This window comes from Sarcophilus harrisii, chromosome 4 (genome assembly GCF_902635505.1).
Source record: "Sarcophilus harrisii chromosome 4, mSarHar1.11, whole genome shotgun sequence".
Lineage (NCBI taxonomy): Eukaryota > Metazoa > Chordata > Mammalia > Dasyuromorphia > Dasyuridae > Sarcophilus > Sarcophilus harrisii.
In genome coordinates, this window is record NC_045429.1 from 24557043 (window position 1) to 24583686 (window position 26644).

Genomic DNA, 26644 nt, shown 5'->3' on the forward strand with positions numbered 1-26644 from the left:
AAAATAGTACAAGGGAAGAACGGCTCAGTGAGCATCTCCCTCTTATTGACTTCTCGGGGAGTCTCAAGCATTCATTCCGAAACCTCCTCTTAACTTTTTGTCTCCATAGCCAAAAAATCATAGGTTTGGAGAAGGAAGAAGCCTCGGGAAGCGGTGAGTCCAGGGCCCTCCCTCATTTCACAGATGAGGAAACAGCCTGGTGACATGGGGAGTGAAAGGCTTTGAGCTCAGATCCTCCGATTTGTTCCCCGGGGTCTCCCTGCCTCTCTGAAGGAATAGGCTGAATCATCTTGTTCATTCAGTAAACATTTAACAGTCTGCTATGTGCTGAGTGCTGGGGGAGGGAGGAGGAAGGGCAGAACAGGGATGGACAAAGAAAGGCAAAAGCAAAGCCGCTACGTGCAGGGTTGTTAAGTGCTGAGGATATAAAGAAAGGCAAAAAATGAGGCAGCAAGGACCTGAGTTCAAATCTGGTCACAGACACTTAACACTTCCTAGCTGTGTGACCCTGTACCTCAGCCAAAAAAAAAAACAAAAAAAAAACGAAAAACCCTCAAAGAGCTTACAATCTAAGGAAGGAGTCGATACTCAAACACAGGCAAAGCCAGCTATAGATAGAGTAAGAGAAAATAATCCACAGGAAAAAAGCACCGGAATTAGGAGAAGTTGGGGAAGGCTTCCCACAGGTGACAGGCATTTAGTTGGGACTCAAAGCAGTTCCCATCAGTCTGGAAACATACAGATGGTTCATGTCGTACTTTTACAAAGTTAATGGGCACGTTATAATGCCCGTGGATGCTGCTGCCACTTAGAGCAATTCCCTTTGTCCAGAACAGTGGCTCCTAAGCTGACCTGGTTCCCCAGCAGTGGACCACCCTCCTTACTGGTTTCCTTCAGGAAACCAGTCATCCATTAAGTCTTTCCTGATCCACCACCCACCTAGATGCCCCATCCCAAGTTCCCTCACAGCCCTTTGGTACATACCAACAGATGAACATGTTGTCTCTTCCAGTGACTGTCAAAGAACCACACAAGGGTTTACCCACCATGTCTACCTAGCACAGTGCTAGCACACAGCAGGTGCCTAATAAATGCTTGCTAACTGATTGTTATCTTCATCCTACTCTGCTAGGCCAGCCTTTCGCTGCTACTTCCTCCTAGCTGGCCAGCCCTTGTTCAGCCTTTATCAGCCTTCCCCCTCTCCACTGCCCCCACACCGACCTTGGAAGGACATGGAGGGAAGAAGAATCAGCTGGCCATCAGGAGGGACCCTGGGTGCTGCACTGCCTCCTTAGCTGATGCTGCCAAAGCTTCCACCTCCACTGCCCAGCACGGATAGTCCGCTGGCTCCAAATCCAGTGGGAAAGGGCTTCCCTCAGCTTTGGATAATCCCACAACTGGCTGAGCCCTCCCCCAATCATCTTACAGACCCCTGGGAGCACGCCACCGCTACCCCAGACCTACGCTTGTCTGGCCAGTGACTTTCCTGTCTAACTTCCCCAGGTAGAAGCGATCTCTCCACCCCCTCCCCCCAATAATATTCGGTACCACTCCAATAGCACTCAATCCATCAATTCTACCTCTTTCTTCAGTTCCTCATAGCACTCAAGCCAGATGGACCTTTCTTCTGCAGCTAAATCCCTCTTGCATTACACTTATACCTCTGAACATACACATTGTATTCACTCAAACCCTCACCACATGCTCCAGTAGCAGGGATGCTTCTGCTCCTGTACCCTTGGCACAGAGCACAATGATTGGAATACAACAGGAGCTTGAGAAATAATAGCTGTTTAATCAAACGCACACACACACAGTAGGAGAAATAAGAATTTGCTGAATTACATTAATACCAATACTATAAGAGCTCAGGTTTGTCTAACCACTTGTGAGTCAGGTGATAGTGCCTGTTTTCTTAAGACAATGTTGTCCCTAAGGAGCCAGGGTTCTATTTTTAAAAACAAAAAATATGTCCATAGCAGAAATTAATTGCAAAACTGTTGCCCTTGGGCCAACTGTGAGATGCAGGTGCTGAAATACTGATGCAATTGTAGGCTAGAGTAACAGAAACACTGTCTGTATCAAGGGAGGTGACTCCATGCCTGACACACAGTAGGCACTTAAATGTTGGCTGACTGAGTATCCCTTGCCTGATTAAACAAAAATTACAGACTTTGGGGCCTATTTTAGTTGGAAAAAAAAATAAACGCATAAAAGGGAAAGGAGCTATAATTTAAATGCAGATTGAAGCATATTATTCTTAGTTTATTCTTTTGCCCTGTTTCTTCTTTCACAAAATAATTTATATTAGACTGCTTACTGTCTTAGGCAGGGGAGAAAGAAAGAAAAGAATTTGGAACTCAAAATTGTTATTTTTGAAAAAAGAATATTAAAAATTGACTTTACACATAATTGGAAAAATGCAAAATGCTATTTTTAATAAAATGCTATAATTAATAAATTTAATAAAATACTATATTTTTTAAATGGGAGGGAAAGCCCCAGAATGGTGAAGGGTTTGTTTAGGAATAATATTATATGGTGAATCAGGAGAAGTGGGATGTTTAACTGGAAGGAAGAGCAGAAGGTATTGATATCTGCCTTTAGAAGCCAGAGTGCAGAGGGCAGCAGAGAAGTGGAGAGAAGAGTGTGCCGACCACGTTAGCCCCCTGGATACCTTAGAATCAGCTGGAGTCAGGATAAGCAAAAGTCCTTAGTCTTTATTCTTGGTCTTTAGGGGTAGAAGTAAAGGGGGATGGAAGTAGGATCTCCGCAACCACCTTCTTCCAAGTCCCTGGCCAAAGTGACTCTGCTAGTCTTACTCCACCCCCCCAGTCCCTCCTACAATCCTCTGTATACACCAATCATCAATCCAGCACTAGGATAGTGGGAAGGGCCATTCCCCAAGCACATGCCCATAGAATATTGTCCAACTGGTAATTAGCCTCAAGTGCTCGGCTGTCCTGACCTCAGTGCATAGACTCAAGCGTTTCAGTCCTCTACAGAACAGTAAACCACTTCTTTGTGCTAGTCACAACTTCTTTGAGCTTCAAACTGAGGCTCCCTCACACCCTGGAATCAAGGGTGCAATGATCTTCCTCCACAACATTCATTCATTTCGCATCTCCCCTGCTCTCTTGGTCCCATTACTCCAGCTCCAGTCTCATTTTTTAACTTGTGCATTCTTGACCCTTAATATCAGCTTCATCTTGGTTCAGTTCCCACCCCTGACCCTAGCCAGCTCTGGTCTGGGCCTTCTGCTTTTTTCTCTCCATCTTCTTTCCAATGATGATTCCTTCCACTCCATGACAGCTGACTCTCAGACCTCAGTACAGATGTGTAGTGGACATTTCAAACTGGATAAAACACTGCCATCTTAAATTCAACATATCCAAAATAAAACTCATTATCTCCCGCCCCTGCCCCAATCCATTTGTTATTTCTGTCCAGATCCTGCCCATAACAGATCCACAAACTGGAATTCTTTCTCCTCTCTTTGCTCTACCTTTCCCACTCTCCCTTTCCCTTAGTGAATCAGTTGCCAAGTCTTGCTGCCTCCAAACAAGCCCAGATCACTCCTATCTTGTAAACATTTTTACTGAACACTGAAATCCACTCAAGTTGTTGCCCTAGATCTCCCCTTTCTTTCATGGTCCAACTGACTTGCTACTCACTCAAGACTACTCCCCCCAAGGTCACCAATGACTTTCTTTATTGTTTAATCCAACATTTTTCCCCTCTGCCCCTCAGTTTTCATCCCTCTCAACTTCTCTGTAACAATGTGATGCTGCTGAGCAAGCTCTCCTTCTCCCAGTTTTTTTTTTTTTTTTTTTGACACATCTCAGTTCTCTTCCTAAAAGCTAGACATCCCCTTTACACCTATCCCAATTCCTCAGTTCTGGCCTGCGTCCTCTCAACTTCTCTCTCTATTTTGGTGGTTATTTCATTAGCTCCCAGGGGTTCAACTCATGTCTCCAAGTATGCAGCTCTCCAAATCTAGCCCAATCACCCTTCTCATCCCATATGAATTTCTCTGCCCGAATGTCCTATTAGGTCTTGTTAAATCCAACATGTCCAAAACTGAATTTGAACTCAAATTCTCTTTTCCTTTATACTTCCCTCCCTTTTAGAAGTTTTTCAGTTTCTCTTGAGGATACTCCATCATTACTCTAGTCACACAGAAGTTATTCTTAGTTTTTGTCATTCACCAGTGTGCAATCAGTGAGTGGGTCACTAATACACATCTACCACATTTCTCCCACGTATCTCCCCTTCTCCCCAGGCACAAAGCTGTGTGTGGTCGAGGTCCTCATCAATTCTCAGATGGATTAGTGCAACAGCCTCCTAATTAGGTTCTCGATCCATCCTACAAACAGTTGCCAAACTGACACTCTTAAAGCATATTGGTTGGGCTCAAGAATCATCAATGGCTCTCAGTTTAGCTCTGGCTTTTCCAGACTTCGTATCACTCCACTGAGGTATTCTCTGAGCTCGCCTTTACACTTCTGGAACTCACTACTTAATCTCCCACCTGCAAACCTTTGCAAAGCCACCACACATACTCTTTTATGTCTGACTCCTAGAATATCCTAGTTTCTTTTAAGGCTCAAAGTAATGGGGAAGTAATCTTAGGAAGCAGAAGCAAAGGCAAAGAAGGAGTCAGGGAGCAAAAGAACAGAATGCAGAGAGAAGAGATGTTTTCAGCTGATAGGTTTTCAGAAGTTAAGGACCTTTGGTAAAGAGAGTTTTGTGACATATAACCTATATCAGTTTGCTTGCTATTTTGGGGATAAGGGAAGTAAGAGAAGAAGAAACTCAGAATCTTATAAAAATGAATATTGAAAACCATCTTTATTTGTAATTGGGAAAATTATATACCAATAAAATATTTTTAAAAATTAAAAAAAAATTTGGAAGCAATTGGGGTTAAATAAATAATGCCCAGAATCACATAGCTAGGAAGAGTTAAGTATCTGAGATTGGACTTGAACTCAGATCCTCCCAACTCCAGGTTCAATGCTCTTTCTACTGAGCTACCCAGTGGCCCCAAAATACAAACCTTTTAAAAGAGAGGAAGAGTTTTGTGAATTAATTAAAACAATCCAAAACCTGCAGTAAGCCACTGTCAGTTCATGGACCAGTTTCTGGATAAGATGACTAAAATTTTAAGAAATCACCTCTTTTTGTCTTATGCACAATCTATCAATCAACATTTATTAAACACATACTCTGTGCCAGGCATTCTATAAAGAATACCAAGACAAAAATTAAAAGTCCAAACCCTCAAGAAGTTTACAGTCTCTTCTACAACAATCATTTCTATTTGTTTCCTTTCCTTCAATATTGCAGGTGTGATCTCATCCTAGTAAGTATTCCCTTCACTGGAATCAAATGAACCCACCTCTCTGAAGGTATATGATCTGATTTTATAAAATTTAACTAATAACTATAAAAAAAGGACCAAAGAATGATTCCCTGCCACCTCTGGAAGCCTAGATCTTGATTTTCTATAAACCCGGCCCTAAGTCACACATCATTCCCTCCAACTCATCAATCATGGTTATCCAAGTACCACGGAGACAGAAAAAGGAAAAAGCTCTTTTCCAACCTCCCTGTTTGCCTACTAGCCTTAGGAAGAAACAGCTGTAAAATGGTCAACTAGAGAACCTTACAAGTACCATTCTATACCACCCTATCCCCCACACCAACAGTGGCCATCCAACCTGCACTGGCAGACTGAAAATGAAAAGGAGCCTAAATAATCAGCAAGCAGCGCTTTCTATTAAACAAAAATCGGCCTCTAGGGCTCCTAGTTCTACCCTGTGGGACAAAATGAAATCAACCTCTTCCACATGAGAGCCCCTTGTATATGTGAAGACTGCTATCTTAACACTTGTAAGTCTTCTCATTCTAGGCTTGGGGTAGATTCTTTCATATGCCATGATCTTCAGATCCTTTACTACCCCAGCTGTAGCGGCTGGAACTCTGAAAAGGTATACTTGAATCCCAACCTGGTGCTTATGGCTGCACATGCTCAATGTAATGTAGTGAGGTAATTGTACTGAAGGCTTTAAGGGCTCGGGGAGGGACACAGAGTTCTCAGCCAGAGAAGACTTCAGGCTCCAGACTCCAGTCTCCATCTCTGACTAGCCACGTGGTGGCTCTCCTGCCTCCTTCACTTCTCCACCCTAAGACCAAGGACTCTGGATGATCCCAAGGTCCTCCAGAGAGCTAGCCCAGACATTACACCTAGCCACCATCCTTCAGGACACTCTATCTAACCAATGCCCTTCCTAAAATGCACCCCTCCCTCGGGACCTTAATTGGTGGCAATTTATTGCTTAAGGAAGGAAACTGGGAGTGGATTTTGACACTTGCACCATAAATAGGCCAGTTAATAAGGAGATGGGTTTTTAGAGAAAGATGATGAATTCTGTTTCAGAAATCTTGAGTTTGAGATTACTTTGGAATACCTGGAATGACTGGAATGAAAAGTCCTCTGGGTGGTAGGTGATGCTGGACTAAAGAGGAGAGGAAGGAGAGACATAGAGACCAGCTCAGTTATACACAGATCTGAGAGTCTTCTGTAGAAAGATGTTAATTAAAGATAACAAAGCTCAAGAGGACACAACTGAGAGACTAGAGAGAGAGGAGGGCCAATGACAGGGAGAGGGGAGAAGAGTGATAAGGATGCCGAGCCATCAAAGGTACCAATTAGTTCCTGCTACATTCCAAATGCAAAATGTTCTTTAATTGATGGTTGGTTAATGATGGAGACAGATAAAGACAGAGGATGCTTATCCTGGGAAGGAGAAGAATCCTGCTTGGCCCCCAAGGGCAACCCCAGGAACAGTGGGAGGGCCATCTCAGAAGCCAGGGGAGCTCTTGGGCAGGCACGTGGAGAAAGGGTTCCTAGGGACTGAATTAAATGAGTTCCCCTGACGTCCCTTTTGCTCAGATTTTGTGAGAATACTGTTTTTTCCACTGAAAGTCCTGTTTTTTTTTTTCCAGCCGAGTCCGTCCAGTCTTCCAATTCTAAGTGTGATCATCCTAAGCCAAAAGCATGGGATTTATACTTACTACGACAGTCTGGCCTTTCAGAGACTTGGCTCACTGTTCTGCTCTGTTAAGGGGAGCTACTCATTTGACAAATGCCTATTAAGCCACCAGTATGAGAGCTAAGGAAGAAGAGCGCTGACCCATTAACCATGTGACCAAGGGCACACCTCCCGGTGGCCTGGCAGCTCCCTGAGGCCGAACATCAGAGGAGCCGCCAATTTCCCCAAGAAGAAAGTCTCCATCCTGGGAATTTCGACACCTGAACAAATTACAAGACGGGGCAGTAGGTGCCAGGGAGAATAAGAGGTGGCTCCTGCCTCTAGGCACTGACTCTTCAGCTGCCATAGAGAGCTCACCCCAAGTGGATAACGCCTCCCCGCCCCATCCAAGGGCTTGGTCCACCTTCCAATGGCCCTTCTGGAAGGGGCTTCCTCATCAGGCCCCAGAATGGCCAGGTGCTGTGGCGGCCAGATGGCCATGACAACAGCCCAACAGACTGTCACACTCTACGAGGGGCAAGGGGGGGGGGGAGAAGGGGGGGGCGTGGGGATGCCCTGATTCCCTGCTACAGGAAGGGCGGGGGTGGGAGTCGCAGCTCAGGGCCTAGGGGAGCCTGGTTTTGTTGGTCTTCCCACACTGGGGATTGTTCGCTCTGGAGCAGGATCTCGGCCGAGGTTCCCTTCCCACTCCTCTTTCTGGGCCTTTGACCAAGGCCTTCCTGAGGCATACTGGTAATTTGAGGCAGAACAGAGGATAGGACAGGAGAAAAGTTCAAAGGGCAAATGGAAAGCACATTTATCCACAGCCTCAGGACTATTCAGTAGGAGAAGGAGACAAAGTGTGTGACACAAGTTCAGGGTGCAATACTGCTCAAACCCTGGGCCCCAGAAACTTGCCTGGAATCAGCTCCAACTAGCCGCTGAGGAATTTGGGGAGTGGGAAGGGCAAGTCAAGCGACCACAGCTGCCTCAGGAGCCCGGACTTGTGTCCAGAAACCCAACACAAACCCCGTGAAACCGCCCCCTTGTCTGGACTCACTGTCCTAGCAACATCCCAAACTGGTGTGAACCTAGGGAAGAAGAAATGGCACCAGTGGAGGCAGGGAAGAGAAGCAAAAAATTATACCTTCCCAAGGATCAAGGAGATTCCCAGAGGCCCATGGTCCCAAGTGTCAGACTTTCCAGAAGTTAAAAGAAAGAAATAAACCTCAGCTACAAGCAGGCTTGTTTTTCATATTCAGGTCCGATCTTGGGGGAAGTTCACAGTCCCCAAAATGAAGACAGCATTGAACGTATCTGGGGACCTAAATATCAGTCCCACCTCACAGAGATACAAGAAGCAATGACGTTTTTAAAATGTGATTTTGAAATTCATAAGCTCAGCTTTGAAATCTTAGGCATATATTGCAGTGATAAGCCTGAAGACTTAAAACAAACATGGTGAAGGTGACGTTCTAGAGCTGCCATTGTTTGGAAGGAAAACCAAGCCCTGGATCCCAGCCTCCTCTTCCAGCCTTGATTTTTCTTCACCCCCCTTTTCCAGCAGCCCAACCAAGTGTTCCATCCCCCACCCCCTGGCTTTGTCTCCAACTCCCTCGGAAGCCATGGCGTCCTTCGAAGCTCACCTCAAAGGCCTCCAAAACTCGGGGAGAGTCTCCCTCTAGCAGTTAGAACCTCAGCCACAGCCAGGATCTCCTGCACTGAGTTTGCACATCATTTGTATTCATAAGTATACATGTAAGCTCCCCCAAATAGGATGTCAAATCCCTAAACTTGACGATAACTTAATTTTTGAGGGAAAAAAGCATGGAGGAAGGGGAAGAAGGGAAGAAGGGCTACGCACTCATAACAACCCTACAAAGCAAGTATTATCATTTTTATCCCCATTTTATAGCAGAAGAAACTCATGTAGGAAGAGGTAAAGTGACTTGCCCCCTCAGCTATCATTGCCTAGTCAGTTAATAAGCATTTGTTATGTTCTAATCTTAAGCAATATTATGTTACATAGCATAATGGATAAAATGCTAGGCCTGGAACTCCTAAATCTGAATAATGCCTCAGATGCTTCCTCCCTGTGTGACCTTGGGCAAGGGGCTTAAGCTCTCTGCCTCAGTTTCCTCATCTGTAAAACGGGGATAATAATAGCATCTTCCTCTCAGGGTTGTAGTAAGGATTAAATAAGAGAATAATTTTGAAATACTTAGCACAGTGCCTGGCACTGTATACATGGTAGGGGATAGTAGTAGTAGTAGTAGTAGTAGTAGTAGTAGTGATAGTAGTTGTAGTGATAGCAGTAGCAGTAACGGCAGATAAGGGGGTGGGGGGTGGGTTGGGGGGGTAGACTGCATCCGGCCTGGGGCATTTTCAATCACCCATTGAGTCAACAGGCCTGAAAGTATTCTGTGGGCTGCAGAAGAGCCAATGATAACCAGAATGGCCCTACTCTAAGGGGCAGGGCGGCTCACAAGGCAATGTGCCCACAGACACGCTGCCACATAGACCAACACAATGGATTGATAGAAGGGCTAAGAGTGAGGCACTCCAAGAAGTCACAGAAGGAAATGGAGCCAAGCACCTGGAGTTGGAGAAGCAGCTGTGGTACTTCCACAGGAAAATTTGATTGGGAGGGTCCTTGTCATTGTTGTTTAGGTTCATTTATTCCTCTGGGAGGGAAAGTGTTTAAGTCACAAGGAATGGAATGAGAAAAGAATAAAAATCCAAAAGGAGGAATCCAATTTGAGGGACACATATGGTATATGAGGGGCAAGAGTTTCAGATGAGGGGGGTAAGCTGCTTTGATCTTTACTTGTCCAAAGTTCTGACAATAACCTAATTTTAAGGGTTATAAGAAACCTTAGAAATCAAGTCTGAATGATAATCCAGTGATCGATGGCTGCCACATGACCTAGAGGCAACATTATCAGGTAGCAAGGGTGACATTTATCTTTGTAGTTTTATAATAATTATTTTGATCAAGGAAATAAGATATCAAATTGCTACTTGAATAATGAGCTAACAGTTATGGTACTTGTTAATAGTTTCCTATTAACAATGGTCACCTGTTTACTTTAAAAAATTTATGTTAGTTTATCTTCAATTAAGTATTTTTCTCTCCCTTCGATTTCCCCTTCAATGGAAAAAAAAAAGAAAATAAGACAAAAACTCTTGTTAAAAAATATATACATAGTCAAGCAAAACAAATTTCTACATTGGTCATGTCCAAAAATGTGCCTCTCATTCTGCATCTGTAGTACATCCCCTCTCTGGCAGGAAGCTGACGGCACATTTCATCATTATTCTCTGAACTGTGGCAGATCATTACATTATCACCTGGGTCTTTCAAATTTGTTTATCTTTACAATGTTGCTGGTTATAAACATCGCTCTCTTAGTTCTGTTCCCTTCATAAATTTATACAAGTTTTCCCAGGTTTCTCTGAGACCATTCTCTTCATCATCCTTTGCAGAATAATAAACTTCCCAACCTATTCCTGGACCATAGCTAATTTCCAGGTTTTTATCGGCACTAAAAGAATATTTTTATCTTTCCCTTTTTCTTGGATCACTCTGGGGTAGAGAGGCCTAGTGGTGGTATGGCTGGATCAAAGATCAGTGACTTTGGGAACATGGTTCCAATGCTTTCCAGAATGACACTGGACTTAATAGTCAAGATCACTTGAGTTCAAAAGCCAGCTCAGACACTAGCTATGTGACTCTGGCCAAATCACTTAACTACCATCTGACTCACGTTCCTCATCTATAAATAAGATATAGATATATGGGAATAACATCATCATCTACCTCTCAAGGTGGTTATAAATTTAAGATGAGATATTTGTAAAGTGTCTGGCAAACCTTAAAGTACTTTATAAATGCCAGCCATTATTTCTTACGTGGCTACCGACAACTTGGGATTTTTCCTGTGAGAACATCCAGTTTATATCCTTTTACCAGTTAGCAAATGGAGGCTTTTTTTTATTCATCTACAGACTCTTTGAGACATTGGTTTCTTTCATCATTGATGATCTGCTACTGGACTGCAACCAAAACTTATCTGGTGATTGTGAACAAATATTTACGAGACAAGTTCTCCCAGAAAACTTCTGCTTTTCTCTCTGAAGTAACTGTGCTCCTTCCGATCAGAGAGTAAACAAGGGGTTGGGCAACTGGGTGCTGCCCAGACAAGACGAAGCATTCTGTTCAAGTGAGATTTAAGGTGTTAACTTGTTTGGTCCAAAGCAATTCGCTGAGGGTTCATACAATCCTAAATCAAACTGTATATGCAATAATCTCCCTAATTCCACCAACAGTTAATCAGACATCCCAAATTTAACTCCTGTTATTACAAAGGAAACAAGCTAATGTTTTCATGGCACTGCTCATCTTTAAATTTACAAAGGGTATCACAAATAGCATCTTAATTGATCCTCATCACAACCTGGGAGGGAGGGGCTATAATGAACCCTGTTTGACAGGTGAGGAAGTGAAGTGCCCAGGCTGCACTAGTCCGGGTCTGAGGCAGGATTTAACCCCGGGCTTCCTGTCTCTGGTTCCAGCTCCTCTGTGTTTTCATCTCGGTAAGAGTAGCCATGATGACCCTAATGCCCTAGGATAAGTGAAGGGCAGAGCCACATCTGGAGAGGGAACTACTGGGAGAGTGCGATGAGCACTGCGTTGGCCCCAGTCTGGGCCCCAGATTCAGTAAATCCAGAGGCTGTGTTTGGCCGTAAGCAAATCCTGAGAGCCTCACTGCTTCATCTGTGTCTCGTGTTTCTTCTCAGGGGGCCATTGGGGAGACCCTTTTGGAAGCTCAAAGTTCTGTGGAGACCAGAGTGTTTAAAGGATGACTGAGCTTTCCCTTGAGGTAGGAGAGCAGGAGGTAGCCTGTGTGAGGGGACCTAGTAATGGGGCCTAAAGGGAAATCCTGGACTAGATCAGAGAAATTGAGAGGAAAGAGGAGAGCCCTGGAAATCATCAGATTAAGGACTCACATCTTGGACAAGACCTTACAACACCACATCTAATCCCTTCTTCACTTTACACTCGGGGAACTGAGGCCCAGAGCGGTTCTAGGACTTGCCCATCATTCCTAAGCTGGGACAACGTACCAGAAAACATGCCAGGGATGATCAGAGACATATGGGAAACATCTCCAGCCCTCAAGGAACTCACCTTCTAACAGGGAAAGAAACAGGCAAATACAGAGGTACATGGCGGAGAAGGGGCAGCTACCAGCAGGTAAGGGGGCAGAACATGGAGCAAGAGATGAACTGTGGAGGGATGAGGATTGGGGTGCCTGAGTGGGGGGTGCAGAGAGCAATGGGCCGCAAGTCAGGAAGCTCAAATCTAACCTTAGACCTGCAACCCTGAGCAAACCATTACCTATCTGTTTCCTCCAAGGTAAATGGGACATACTAATAGCACCCAACTCCCAGAGTTGTGAGGATCAAATGAGATCATGTTTGTAGTGTACTTAGCCCAGTGTGGGGCAGGAATAGGCTTTTTAAAATGCTAATTATTGTTATGTCAAGAGACTATTAGAAGGGCATGCACTCCAGCACCAAGGAGAAAGCAAAGGAAATAAGCATTTGCTTCTGACTCCTTTCTATGTTAAATTTTCTATCAATTTGGGTCTTTTCATCAACAATGCTTTGAAACCCTCTATTTTCACTTTTTTTTTTTTAATTTTGAAATATTACATTCAGTTTTGCTGTATAAGCAATTCTTGGCTGTAAGTCTAGATCTTTTGCTTTCTGTAACATCACTTTCCAAGCTCTCTGTTCCTTCTACTTGGTTGTTGCTAAATCCCATGTGATGCTGCCTGGCTCCTCAGTGCTTGAATTCTTTCCTTCTAACTGCTTGCAATATATTATGAACTCTGGATTTTGGCTATAATATTTATGAGAGTTTCCACTTTAAGATTCCTTCTAGGAGGTGACCAGTGGATTCTTTTATTTCCACTGATCTCTGGTTCAATTAAGATCTGGGTTGTTTAGTTTCTATTTGGTCAATTCTAATTTTCAAGGAATTTTTTTAAAGTAATATTTTGTTCCCAGCTATTAGTTCTTTTTTATATATATCTTTCTTCTATGGCTCTCATTTCTTTTCCCATTTTCCCCCTCTATCACTCTTATTTGTATGTGTGTGTGTGTGTGTGTGTATAAATACTCGTTAGTACTTTTTTAAAAGTCCTTCTTATATCTCTTTTGGGAATTCTAGTTGGATCTGTGTCCAAGTTAGGCTTTGTTTTGAGGTTTCACTTAGAGATATTTCTAAGTCATTATGGGGGAGAGGGGGAGTGCGGCGGGGAGCATTGTTGCCTTTAGCTTCCCTGTCATCATAATATCTCTGTACAATGGAATACCTTTTTTGCTTGTTCACTCTGCCAGTTTAGTTCCTGACTTTGCATTTATGCACATTTTGGTCTGGAATTCTCAGCCTGATTATTCCATTGAAAGCTTCAGACTGGGTTTGAGATCTCTATCTGATCTCATGATCAAAACTATTTAAATAGGGGCAGCTAGGTGGAGCCCTGAAGTCAGGAGGACCCGAGTTCAAATCTGCCCTCAGACACTTAATACTTCCTGGCTGTGTAACCCTGGGCAAGTCACTGCTACTCCTCCTCTCCACCATTCTTGAGTACAGGTCTCCTCCTCAGTCCATCCCGGATATGTGATCCAGAACTGCATAGTAAACAATAGAACCACCTGTCCCGCATGCTGTGCTAGTCCAGATAGCTCTTAGGATCTTTTCTTGTCTCAGTGCTTCTCGTCCTGGTGTCCAGGCCCAGCCCTCTGCCAGACTCTGGGTACTGAAATGCATACGATGTGGCAAGCTCCTGCCAGTGTCCCTAGACCTCTCTGTCTCCCTAAACCAATCTTGGCCAGAAAAATGCCTCAATGTGACTTTTTCTTAGATTCCTGATAAGAATTTGTTCCGATGCTTTTTCTAGATCTTTGTAATAGAGGATCTCGATTCTGGGCATTTTTTTCTGGCTTTCTACCATGCCTGGAATGCTCTCTCTTCTCTGCTTTGAGTAATGACCTTCTTTAATCCCAATTAAAACCTCACCTTCTCCAGGAAGCCTTCTCCATCCCCTCGTACTTCCAGTGCTTTCCCTGTTGATTACTTCCTACTTATCCTGTATATACCTTGCTTGTGTATATGTTTGCACATCATTTCCCCCATTAGACTTTAAGTTCCTTGAAGGAAGGGCTTGTCGTTTGCCTCGTTTCTGTATCCCCAGCTTTAAGAACCCCCAAACACAGTGTCCCACATGATTCTTAAATTGATTGAATTAAACTGGTTCCAGGCTATTCTTCCAAATATTTCACCATCTTGAGAGCAGGGACGGCCGTCTTGTGCCGGTCTTTATAAACAGTATTTAGCACACTACTAACACACAGTAGGTTGCTAAATAAATACCAGTTCACTGACAGCTGCAAATCCACAGCTACAAGTTTCACAGACTGTAATTTATATGTAACTCAAAATATGAGCAACATTCTGTAATAACTTATGGATGATAAAATGCAGTTTTACCAAGGTTCGTAAACACTCTGCACACCTGTCAGGACTCTGACACTTTTCAAACAATAGCATTTGTTAGATGTGCCAGGTACTGTGCTAAGCGATGGAGATAAAATGAAACAGCTTTTGATGATGGACAAATTAATGGAAACACAATTAAGAAAAATTATTTTCACAGAATTAAAAAGGGATTAAAGTTTTCTTCTTATGCACATTTTTATTAAAGAAAAATCAGCAAGAGTGTCTTGCAGGCTAATTACATATATGTGTATATATATATATATATATATATATATATATGCAGCAAAATGACTGGAAAGTTGCTTCAGATGTCAAAATTTAAAACATGAATATCTCTGAAGCTACATTTAATATATGACGAATTACTTAGAAATTATACAGAAGTCTCATTCAGGCCTCTCTATCATGCCTTCCTCACAATTACAAAATGCTTAATGACTGATTGATGCTTAGGAGTTGGGGGTAATAGCTGGTTATCTTCCTCTTCCAGGCTGAGAAAAGTACACTTGATTCTAAAGCTAAGGCAAATGAACATCAAATAGCTAAGAATTGACACAAGACACAATGGTGCACACATTGTAGGTGCTCAGGAAATCATCTGTTGGATTGGAATGGACAAATGCAGCGTTTTAGGAGGATGATATTCCTCTTAATCAGCCACACTTCTGCTCAAAAAGCTTCAGTGACTCCCCACTTCCTCGGGTTGAAACCCATATTCTTCAGGCACCTAAAGCCCTTCACAATCTGGCTCCATCATCCTGAGTATATGTCTTTCTTTCCCTTTCACTCATTCTATACCTCAGTCTGCTTTTCCTACATAACATGCTTTCCCTCACCCCTGAGTACCCATTCCTGGGGTGTTCTGCCTTCACTCTTGCTTCTCTCCACTCCCATCAGAGCTCAGTTTCAGTGTCACCTCCCAATTGCTCCAGGTGCTATTTCCATTCAATAAGTACACGATTATTTTGTATTTATCATGTATCTACTCTATCTAGCATCAAGGGCCTTATCTCCAGTAGAACATAAGCTACTCAAAGGCAGGAGCTGACTCCCTTTTGTCCTTGTATCCCACAGTAAGTATTAATTTATAAATATTATAAATTATACATATTTGTGGACTGGCTGGTTATCTACATGGTAGGTTGGAGGGGAGGACTGGAGAAGAAATCCAGTTAGGGGGCTCTTCAATCAGTCCCCCACCATTTATTCAATGCCCACCATGTGCCAGGCACTGGGGACACAAAAACTAAAGTGAGACAGGCCCTGCTCTCCAGAAGCTGACGGTCTCCAGGGAAGACACCATCAGCAGCTGTGAAATCAGGAAAGGTCTCGGGTGCAAAGCTTAGCAGGGCTGGGGTTCTATGGGACAAAGGAGAGACCCAGCGCTCTGACCACTGCAGCATCCGGCTGCCCCTGGAATCCTCCCCAAAGAGGTCCAAGTTGGCCTGGCAAGCAGGTCAAAGGGCCAGGGGCAGTTAGCAGATGTGATTTAGGTACAGGAATCAGATAAACTGACATGAGATGCATGGGAGAGGTCACAGGAATAAAACCCTCACATGGTGCAGAAGTCAGGAAGGCCATTGGACGGGATGGCCCAGCAGCTCAAGGGAGATCAAGGAGAACGAGGGGAAAGAGGGGAGAGCAGACAGAATCTGCAGGAGGCCAGGGGGGAGGCAAAGTGAAGGAATGGGAAATATCTGCCCTTTTTTTCCATCCTCTTACTCCCTGAACCCAACAGGACCACAACTGAGGCAGCCACAAAGAAGGACGACAGCCCCGCCAGTGGGAAAGCCAGATGCTGAGTAAATGTCAGAGGCGCCTGGCCAGGCTCTTATTTCCGAAAGGCACCTTTACCGAAACCAAGGAGCCGGGGAGCTCTGGCCCAGGAGGGCCCTGCCGGTGCTCAGGGGACTCCAGCCCTTCTGGCACCCCAGCAGCGAGGCTCCCGGGCCACCTGCTCCAACCCACGGGCGACTCCTCTCTTGCCACTTTGCTGGCAGAGCACACCCCTTCCTGACCTCGGCCTCGGAGTTTCAGGCCCCCCGCCGGCCTCCCTGGAGCCTCTCCTGAACTCTCTAGCTGTGACCACTACACGCAAGCCCCTTGAGGGTCAGACGCTGCTTTTCTTCTTTGTGTGTCTAGCACAGCATCCAAAACTGGGACACCGAGTACTGAACACATGCTTTTGAAACGGAGTCTCTAATTGTAGCTTTACAAAACCCTTTCCTCACAACAGCCCTGGGGAGGGTACAAACATGTTTGTTGCCATTTTATAAGAGGCTCGGGGAGGGGGCAGGACCTGCACTGTCTGTCTCACACATTCACTGCTCCAACGCCTCTGGGATCACACAAATCTGCGCGTGGCTTCCACGGGCGCCTCTCGCAGCCCGCCCAAGCCTGCCAAGCCCTGTTTGCCCCTTAGAGTTTGCTCCCAGAGGCCTGGGGAACCCAGCATAGTAGATGGAGATCTTCCTCTGTTCTTTCTGACATCTCCAGGGTACCAACTAGTGGAGCACCCGGGTGGTTCATCCATAACATCCCCCACCCTGACACTGAAGCCAGCCCATCCTCTTTTTCTGGGGGAGATTCCCCAAATGACATTTTTCTTTACTCTGAGCTCCTCGGATGTTGTCGTTCTATTTATTCACACGCTCCTCCATTTTCTCTGTAGTTAATACTCATTCCCAGGGGTCCCAAATATTACGGAAGAATATGCCAAATTATAGCTCACACCATTTATCCCACATAAGACACTCAAGGAGTATTTGCTGAACGATTTCCAAAATTTATTTCTATTTCCTTGGGCTGATTTCAAGCGGGGTATGTCTTTATGCATGTTCAGGTTTTCAAGACATTCAAAAAAACTAGGAGTATGAGGTCGCAAGAAGCCAATTAAAAAAAGATGTCTGTGTATTTTGCCTAATTTCACATGTGGCTTTTCGAGGGGAGGAAGGGGAGGAGGGAGGAAAGAAGATAATCCAGAACTCAGAAATGTTTAAAATTATTTTACACGATACATCAAATTATTTTATAAATAATGGGGAAAAAAGATGTCAATGAAATTGAATTTGAGAATGATGGCAAACTCGGAAGCCAGAAAAACAAAGCAACCTGATGATTTCTGCTAATACTGAGCTGTTTCTTTTTCGATGGAAAATGCTCAGGCTTACACTGGCCCAGCATTATTCCAAGGCCTTAAAAAGTTACTTCAATGATACTGACAGTAGTTTCTTGATTTATCTTTCTAAAATTAAACCTAACCCCACCTTTAAAACTCAACCCAAGAACACACTGATTGAAAATGGCTCTTCCTAAACAAACATTTTGAGAAGTTGAGTTTCAAGGTTCTGCTATTACACAATAACCAAAGATTTGGGGGAGAGGAGTATGGTTCTTGAAAACATTTTCAAAAGCTCGATGGGATGGAGCAAACACTGATCAGGGGTTGGGGGGATAAAATCCCTGGGTCTGAATTCTCACTCTGTCATGTGCTACCCATGTGGCTCCAAGTAAGCTGCTTGCCTGCTCTGGGCTTCAGTTTCCTTCTCTATACGATGGGAATAACTGTCCTGCCTGCCTGTTATGACAAAGTTTTTTTTTAAAGGGGAGGGGCCGCTGCCCTTTGTGATGTTAAGCAAATATTGTAAAAATGTGAGTTGTCACTGATACTACTAAAAGTAAAAAAAATTCTAAACTAATAAGCTATAAAATGAACATGTACACAACATCAGGAAGATTAAAAAGAATCTTATGTATTATTAAATGACCACACTTTTAAAATGTGTCTTTTATAAAGTCCTCATTCTATTACATCTTAATGTCTCTGAATACAACTGCCAAGCTCCTCCATCCCAGGAAGCTGGATCTTTCTCTGCCTACCACAACCCACACTCACCCGAGTGCTCCCACTTCACATCAAAAAAGGATGAACCACAACAGTGATTTCCACCCTTTCAGAAGTCCTACCTTCCCTTCATTAACCCTATTCCCCCCAATTTCATTTTTTCCCATTCATTTCAAGTATCTGAAGAACTGGACTTTTTCTTCTTGATAGGGGTACGAGTTTTGGCTCCATTCTAGGCTCCTTCTAAAGAGGAGCATTCCATGCTATAAAGCAAGGAGAGAAAAGAAGCTCTCAGCATTTAGAGCTTTCCAAGAGTGCCGTGAGCTGCTTCAGGGAGAATGGGCTCCCATGCACGAGAGCCCTTCAATTCACACCTGAATGGCTGCTTTTAGTATTGGGTCTCGAAAGGCCTCTTCAGCCAGACTTGATTACACTAGATACCTCTAGATTCTGTAATTCTATATAATTAAGGTGATTTTAACATGACATCACTCAAGCCTCTCAGGATAGTCTGTGCAACACCGGGATAGTTACTCCATCTCTGCTTCTCTGAAAAATGAGAAGGCTGAACTAGATGATCTCATCTCTCAAAGTCCCTTTCCTCTCACCTGAAGTCTCTAAGATTCTGAGGATCCTGGGAGAGTTCACAAGCAGGACTGGGAATCAAAGTCCTTTGAAAATGTGAAATACTTATGCACGAGAGGGACAGCATTTCAGTTTTAGTGTCTCAGTAAAATCTGCAGATAATGATTTATCTGGCACCTGAAGGGCTACAAAGCATTTTCTTCAAAACAGTCCTTGTGGGTAGGTGCTACAAGTCCTACTGCCCATCTGGATAGAGAAGCTGCAGGGCTTTGTCCAAGGCCACTCAGAGAACAGAGCTGGAATGTAGGTCCAGATTCAAAGGCCCAAGGTTGCCTCTACCAGTCAGAACCAATGTTCTCCTTCTCTACAAAGAAATGGCTGAGAGGAAAGCTCGGCCCTCTGGGGCCATCCACCTACTGCAGTTCCCAGATTTATGGAGGGGAACATGGGAGCCCCAAAGGAGGAAGTGTCTTGCCTGCCTGTTTCCACTCCACACTTGGGGATGACTAATTATTAACGGAAGTGGTCAGGATGTTTTGGTCTGGACCTGACTTCTCGAGCAGACGGAGCCGATTCCCTCTATCAGGGCACTGGCACCTGTCTGACACCTCGGAGCCCTAGTCGGGACATGTGAAAGGGGATTCCTGGGGGCTTGGGCCACCCCTTTGCACTATCTCTCTGACAGCTGAGGAGGAGGAGGAGGAACACTGATGAAAGTAATCAGTGCCTTGCAGGCCCGGCTGGCTCAGGACATCTGGCAGGAGCCTGAAGGTGAAGCTGACTTTTACTCCCTGGCAGTCTGGGCTGGTTTTAAATCACCCTGGCTCAGGGTTCTACAGCAAACACCCACTACTGTTTTCCTGCTGATACTCCAGCCCTGCTGGGGAAGGACATTCACCTGGTGCTCTTGTCCTTCCTTTACCAGTAAGCATCCTAGGCCTCCAAGTCAACATTCAAGCCAGGTCTTTTCACTCAAAGACCAGGGCAAATCCTACTACACCACAATGCGTCTTGTTCAAAAAGACAAGGACAGGACATTTAACAACGTGAGGCTCATTAATGTACACACAAATTCAGAACAACTGGAGTAAAGGGGAAAGAGTCCCAGCTCTGGAGTCAGAAGGTCTGGGTTTGGATGCACCTCTGACAGGACCTGGGGGGGGTCTGGGCCTCAGTTTCCCCATCCATAAAACCAGGGGCCTTCCCACTGGGACCTTTGGACCCAAAAACCATATTACAAACCAAAAACAAAAAATGTGTTGGGCATCTCAACTGTTTTTTCTCAAATACGCAGAGATTTCTGATTGGATGCAAGCACCATCCTTAATAAGAAAATCCCCACCACTCCCTCCCATCTGCCTAGCCAGCTGCTCTCGAATCCCAGCCACCGGGGACAAAACTTCAATTACGCAGTCCCGTCTCTTTGCTGAAGGGAGACGGCGGGACCTTCCGAGCCTCTGGGAGGTCCCAAGTCCGAACGATTCTTACAGCCGTCACACTTCCTAAGCTGCCCTGTCACCAGAAGCCACGGGAACAGGCCGAGGCTGGCAGTGGGGAGGGGAAAGGCCTTCCATCTAACAGCCAAAGGTCCTCTGGGGGCCTGCTCCTCCTGACACAAGCCCAGAACCCCACAGGGGAGAGCCGCAGAAGGGGAGTTGCCCGAGTGACTGCAGAGCGGCACCCTCCACACTGCAGTCTGGCAGTCCTCACCTGCATCCACACCTGCACTCAGGAGCCGCTGGAGCGTCCAGCTTGAATCAGCTCAAGCCTTCTGGCAACAAATGCTCAGCACGGGCATTCAACATTTATTCTTTCTTATTTCTTTCAGAAAAGATTCAGCAGAGGAAAAAAAATGAGGATTCAGGGGGCTCAGCCTGGTGGCAGGCTGTAGCCTTGTATTCACACAATCCCAGAGCCCAGACTGTGCCCAGTCCAGGGAGAACCCGCAGCTCCCCCTTCCTAGAACACAATGGGCATCGGGACACTCCCTTCAATCTGACCAAGAACAACTAGGACTGCTGCTCCTCCACAATCACCACAGCATTTTCACAATAAAAAACACAACTCGGGATCAATTCCCCAGAAGAGCCCCTTTGGGACTCTGCTCCTGCCAGAAAAGTGGTCACACAGCCCCCCAAGTGAGGCTCCTCCCGGCTCTGGGACCAGGGCAGAGGGCCGGCCAAGCCTCGCTCCCACAGCAGCCTGAAGCCGCCAGGTCGGGAGGGCTGGTCCCCAGGGCTCAGGGACACATGGAACCTCACCCTTCCTACCCGAGAGCCAAAGCATGCAATGCCAGACCATGGCAGGGGCAGAGGGCACTGGCTTAAGGGAAGGGGTCAGGGCTAGGAGCAGAGAAAGGACGGCTGGCGGACAAGACACAGGTGGCGAGGGCAAGCTGGGAGTCCGTGAAGCAAAGCGCCCCCTTGGAGCCAGGCGAGACCCCCAAACAGCAATGCCTCAAATTTGGGCAGGAGCTGCCTCGGCAGCCTCAGCCCGCCCCCTCCGAGGAAGGAGGTGGCCCCCTGGCAGTCCGTCATTCTCTCCCCAGACTTGTCTCGGGCTTTAATTTTTAATCAGCCCTCGCTGCCCGCAGAGCCACAGCCTCCTCAGATACCTACGTGTGCCGCCATGGCAGAGAAGCCAGCCTACCCTGCAGCAGCAGCAGCCCCCTCTCACCGGGGCTCCCCCCGCCCCGGGCTCAACCTTCACGCGCCATCTGGGGCATCCAGCCAGCACCACCCCCAGCGAGAAGATCCCTGCAGAGGCGACCGCAAAAAGAAAGAATCTCTTCTTTCAGCTCACCCTGGAAATGGAAGGTTTTCTGATCAACAGTTATTGTGAAGGTGCTGTCGTCCTCATCGTCTATACCAATCACAGCTCCCTGTGAAACAAAGAGCAAAATCCTGATAAGGCAGGCAGTGACATCAGCAACCTCCCCAGCCACGACACCCCGGGAATGCTAAGCGGCGAGACGGGGAGCAGCGGAGCCTCTGCCGCCCGTAAGCCGAGCCCTGGCTTTGTGTCAGCGAGCGGAACTGCTCCCCCGGCCTGACAGGGAGGGGAGGGGAGGCCCAGGAACACGCCACGTCTCCAGCCTTCGCTGCTCAACCCCGGTGACTTACTGCGGGAAAGGCAGAGGGAGCCAGGAAGGAGGCCCCCCGGGAAGGGGAGAGTCCCCGGAGGCAGCAAGGGAGCAATGAGGCTGGCAGGAGCCTGACTGCAGAACAAAACAAACACCGTCTCAGCACGACCCCTACGCCAAGCACCCTGCCGCAGGGACAGCACACCAGCCAGACCATGGCATGTTTTTCAAAAAAGGGAAAGGCAGAATGTCCTACTGGGGCTTTCTCCCCTGGGGCTGGGAGGGAGAAGAGAGAGTGAGGCCCAAGGGGGAAGGGAGGCTGAAGTGGTGCCTGCACAGTCCCCTGGGAAAGGCCTTTGGACCCTCAGCTCCCGCACCCCGAGGGGGCGCAGGGAGGACACACTGGATGCACAAAGGACATTTCCTCAGACAACACTTTTAATAGTTCTCAGTCACTTCGAAATGCACTGTCTCAGTCTCCATAACTGCCTGACTCGTCCTCCTCAGTCCCGAGGGGCCATACGTCACCCCTCGAAGGCCTAGGCACCTCGTTAGTGGCAGAATTAAGAAGAGAATCTAGTCCTTTAACTATGGCCTGGAATCATCACCCCATCACCACACCAAGCACCACTCCCACCGGTTTAATCACCATCTCCACCATGGCAAATGCCCCCATTTAGCAAGTATATCCAACCCTACTTCGTCTTCTAGTGCAGTTGTAAACTGATCCAACTTTTTTGGAGAACAATGTGGGATTGTGCCCAAAGGGCTATAAAACTGCCTACCTTTGATTCTACAATACGGCTCCTAGATCCTAGGTCTGTAACCCAAAGAGATCAAAGTGGGGAAAGGGGCCTGTTAGTACAAAAACATTTAACGGCCTCTCTTTATGGTGGGAAAAAATTAGAAACTGAGGGGATTCTCATCCACACCAGTGCCTACTGGATGTCAAGCCACACGGAAACAGCACATTTTCTTTCCCTTGAATTCACCCTCCGTTTCGGAACTGCTCTGTTTGTGTCAAAGGCACCCTCATCCTTGGTCACCCGGGCTTGCCACTTCCATGTCGCCCTTGGTGCCTCCTTCCTGATCACCTACTCCAGCTCACAGCCCAAACATGGTGTTTCTATCTTTGCATCTCTCATATGTGACCTGTCTCTCCATTCCCACAGCTAGGACCCTTACCACAACCCAAGGATCTTCCTGATGTCATACACCCAACCGTGTCTCTCCCACATACCCGCGGCTTCCTTTGTGGGGCTTTAAGGACCTTTACAACCTGGAGGCTCTGCTCCATCACGTCCAACCAAACTGGCAGTCTTGTGGCTAGGCTACTCCACTTTCCACTTCAGTGCCTTTGCACTGGCTGTCCCAGACACCCAGGACCCACTTCCACTGCACTTCCGCTTCTGAGAATCCCTAGCTTCCTGTACTACAGAGCAGCAATCCTAAAAACAGTCTGGTACTGGCTAAGAAACACACTGGTGGATCAGTGGGATAGATATGGTACACAATACACAGAAGTAAATAAATAGCAATCAAACGTTTGATAAATGCAAAGATTTAAGCTTTTGGGACAAGAACTCATCATCTAACAAAAATAACTGGAAAGAAATTTGGCAGAAACTAGCTATGGACCAACATCTCACACCACATACAAGATAGGCAAAATGGGTGATATCATAAGCAAATTGGGGGAGCATGAAAATCTTTATCTGTCAGATTTATGGCCAAGGGAAGAATTTGTGACTAAACAAGAGACAGAGAGGATCACAAGTAGTAAAATGCATAATTTTGACTACACTAAATTTTAAAACTTTTTGCACAAACAAAACTAATGAAGCCAAGATTAGAAAAACAGGAAAGTGGGAGAAAAAAAATTATAGGTAGTTTCTCTGATAAAGGCCTTATTTCTCAAATATATAGAACACTAAGTCAAAGTTATAAAAATACAAGCCATTCCCAACTGATAAATGGTCAACATGAACAGGCAGATTTTCAATGAAGAAAGACATCTATAGTCATATAAAAAATGTTCCTCGTTATTACTGATTAAAGGAATGAAAATTGAAAACTCTGAGGTACCATCTAATACCTATCAGATTGGCTAATATGACAGAAAAGAAAAATAACAAATATTTGAAAGGGATGTGGAAAAACTAGAACTGGGGGAGTTGTAAACTGATCCAAACATTTTGGAGGAAAATTTGGAATTGTGTCCAAAGGGTTATAAAACTGCCCTTTGATTCCACAACTACCAGGTCCCACGTCTACTGTAACCTAAAGAGATCAAAATGGGGAAAGAGGGTCTATTAGCACAAAAACATTTAATAGCATCTTTTTGTGGTGGCAAAAAAATTAGAAATAGAGAGGATACCCATAAATTGGTAAATAGCTAAACAAGTTATAGTTTATGACCATGATGGAACATTATTCCATACTATTGCACAATACTATTGTGCAATAAGAAATAACAACCAGGACGGTTTCAAAAAACCTGGAAAGACTTATATGAAGTAACACAAAATGAAGTGAGTAGAACCACTGTACATAGTAACAGTGACATTGTATAGTGATAAACTATAAATGGTTTAGCTGTTTTGATCAATACAACGATTCAAGACAATTCCAAAGAATTGAAGATGAAAAAGGTCAAACACCTGCAGAGAACTGATGGCATCTCAGTACTGACTAAAACATAATTTTTTCACTTTATTTTAACAACATGGCTAATGAGGAAATATTTTGCATGATTTCACATGTATAATTCTATCACATTTCTTGCCTTTTCAATGGGTTGTAGGAGAGTTGGGAGAATTCAGAACTTCAAAAAATATGTTAAATGATATTTAAAATAACAAACACAAAAGAAAATTAGAATAATTCCTAGCTTCCTTCAAGTTTCAGCTCAAGTACCGCCTTCTATATAAAAATACCTGGCAAGAACAGAAGCTGCAAAATGGCCAAAAAAAAAAAAAAAGGGTCTGATGTCAGAAAAAAGTGCATAATGAAACTACCCTAAAGTTTACTCGGCTCCCTTTCCTTGGAGGTCCAAGCAGAGACTAGATAACTGTCTGTCACATAAGTAATAAATATTCTTTCACACCTGGCCCATTCCAACTCTCAGACTCTGTATTTCTGTATTAGCTAGACTGATCTCTGAAAGTTCATCAAATACAGTATTCTTGTCCATCTGATCCATTCTGAAAACTGCAGCACTCAATCAGTCATTAACTGGCAATCTAATTACCACTATTAACTAATTACAGGTGTCAACAACATAGCTTCAAACTTATTAAGGTCTCTTTTGCACTTAAAAACAGTCTCTGCTAACTTTAGCCAAGCAAAACCTGTCACTGAGGCAGGAGACAAAAAGTGCAAGAGTGAAGAGGAACAGTAAATATTTCAAAAAGAAAATGATTCAGAATGAGCAGCACTTAAGAAAAACAAGGCAAAAAAAGAGACAAGAAGAGTAAAACATCAGCCAAGTTTAAAGAGAGGCAGTGATTTTACCCCCACCCAAAAAAGGAATTATGAATAGCATCTCAATCCCTTCTTTCCTTAACCAAATAAGCCCAGTCTAGATGCTAAATTAATTTTATCGCTTCCCATCAAAACTACAGTCTCTATGGCTTAAAATGCAGTTATAAAATAGAAACATTTTATAAATTCTTTAAGAAGGACAAATCAACCATAATCAATTAATAAGCATTTATCAGGAACCCATGGTTTGCCAACTCTTAGGGATACAAAGACAAAAACAACAATTCCTGCCCTTAGGGAAGGAGAGACAAGATGTGCCTACTAAGACATGGGTGATCTTGAGGAGATGGCCCTAGCAGTTAAGGACATCAGGGAAAGCTTCATGTAGATGGCGGCGTCTGATCTGAGCCCTGAAGAAAACTGGGGCTTTGGAGAGTGCTACAAGCTCGTAGGAGCAACTGCTGGCCACAGAGAGGGGCCAGGCAGGACCCCCAGAAGGTCATCTGTGCATGGAGCGGGGGACGATGTGACAGACGGAGAGTCAGGTTGCAGCCAGGTGGGGAAGGGCTTCAAAGGCATGGATCCTGGGGATGACCACCAGCCCCTGAGGTCACCGAGCTTTAGAAAAGGATGATAAAGCTGGTGGCAATGTGGAAGGTGAGACGCCCCCGAGGCCAGGAGACCCCTCAGAACAGCTGAAATAGTTGAGGCAACAGATAAGGAGAAATAGGGGGTGTGCATGGAGAGAGATGCTCATGGAACACCGGGCAGCAGCCTGGCCACATAGGGGAAGCAGAGGAGTGGGGATGCCCCAAGGCAAGCTGGGAGAGAGGCATCTTACACATGTGCAAGTCTCAATATCTACAGGACATCCCTTCTGAAATGTTCAGGGGGCACTTGGCTAGGCCGGCCCAGGGCTTGGGAGAAAGATAAGGGCAAGAAATACAGAATTAGGAATTAATGCCCAGGAGGTTAGAGATATATAGACTTAAACAGTCAGTCAGTCAGTCCATTATGGTTCACTGAGCAGCCACTCAGGTGAA

At 45.2% G+C, this 26644-nt stretch overlaps 1 protein-coding gene across 4 annotated transcripts in view; it reads right to left on the reverse strand.

The window, feature by feature from the left end:
• Window positions 1–26644, reverse strand: part of OSBPL9 (oxysterol binding protein like 9) — a 138760-nt gene that overhangs the window by 69793 nt on the left and 42323 nt on the right. For all 4 annotated transcript variants that reach the window (XM_023501555.2, XM_023501554.2, XM_012547479.3 and 1 more), the window contains exon 3: window positions 21839–21917. In XM_023501555.2, the coding sequence (XP_023357323.1) occupies window positions 21839–21917 (79 nt within the window). The remainder of the gene's footprint in view (window positions 1–21838; window positions 21918–26644) is intronic.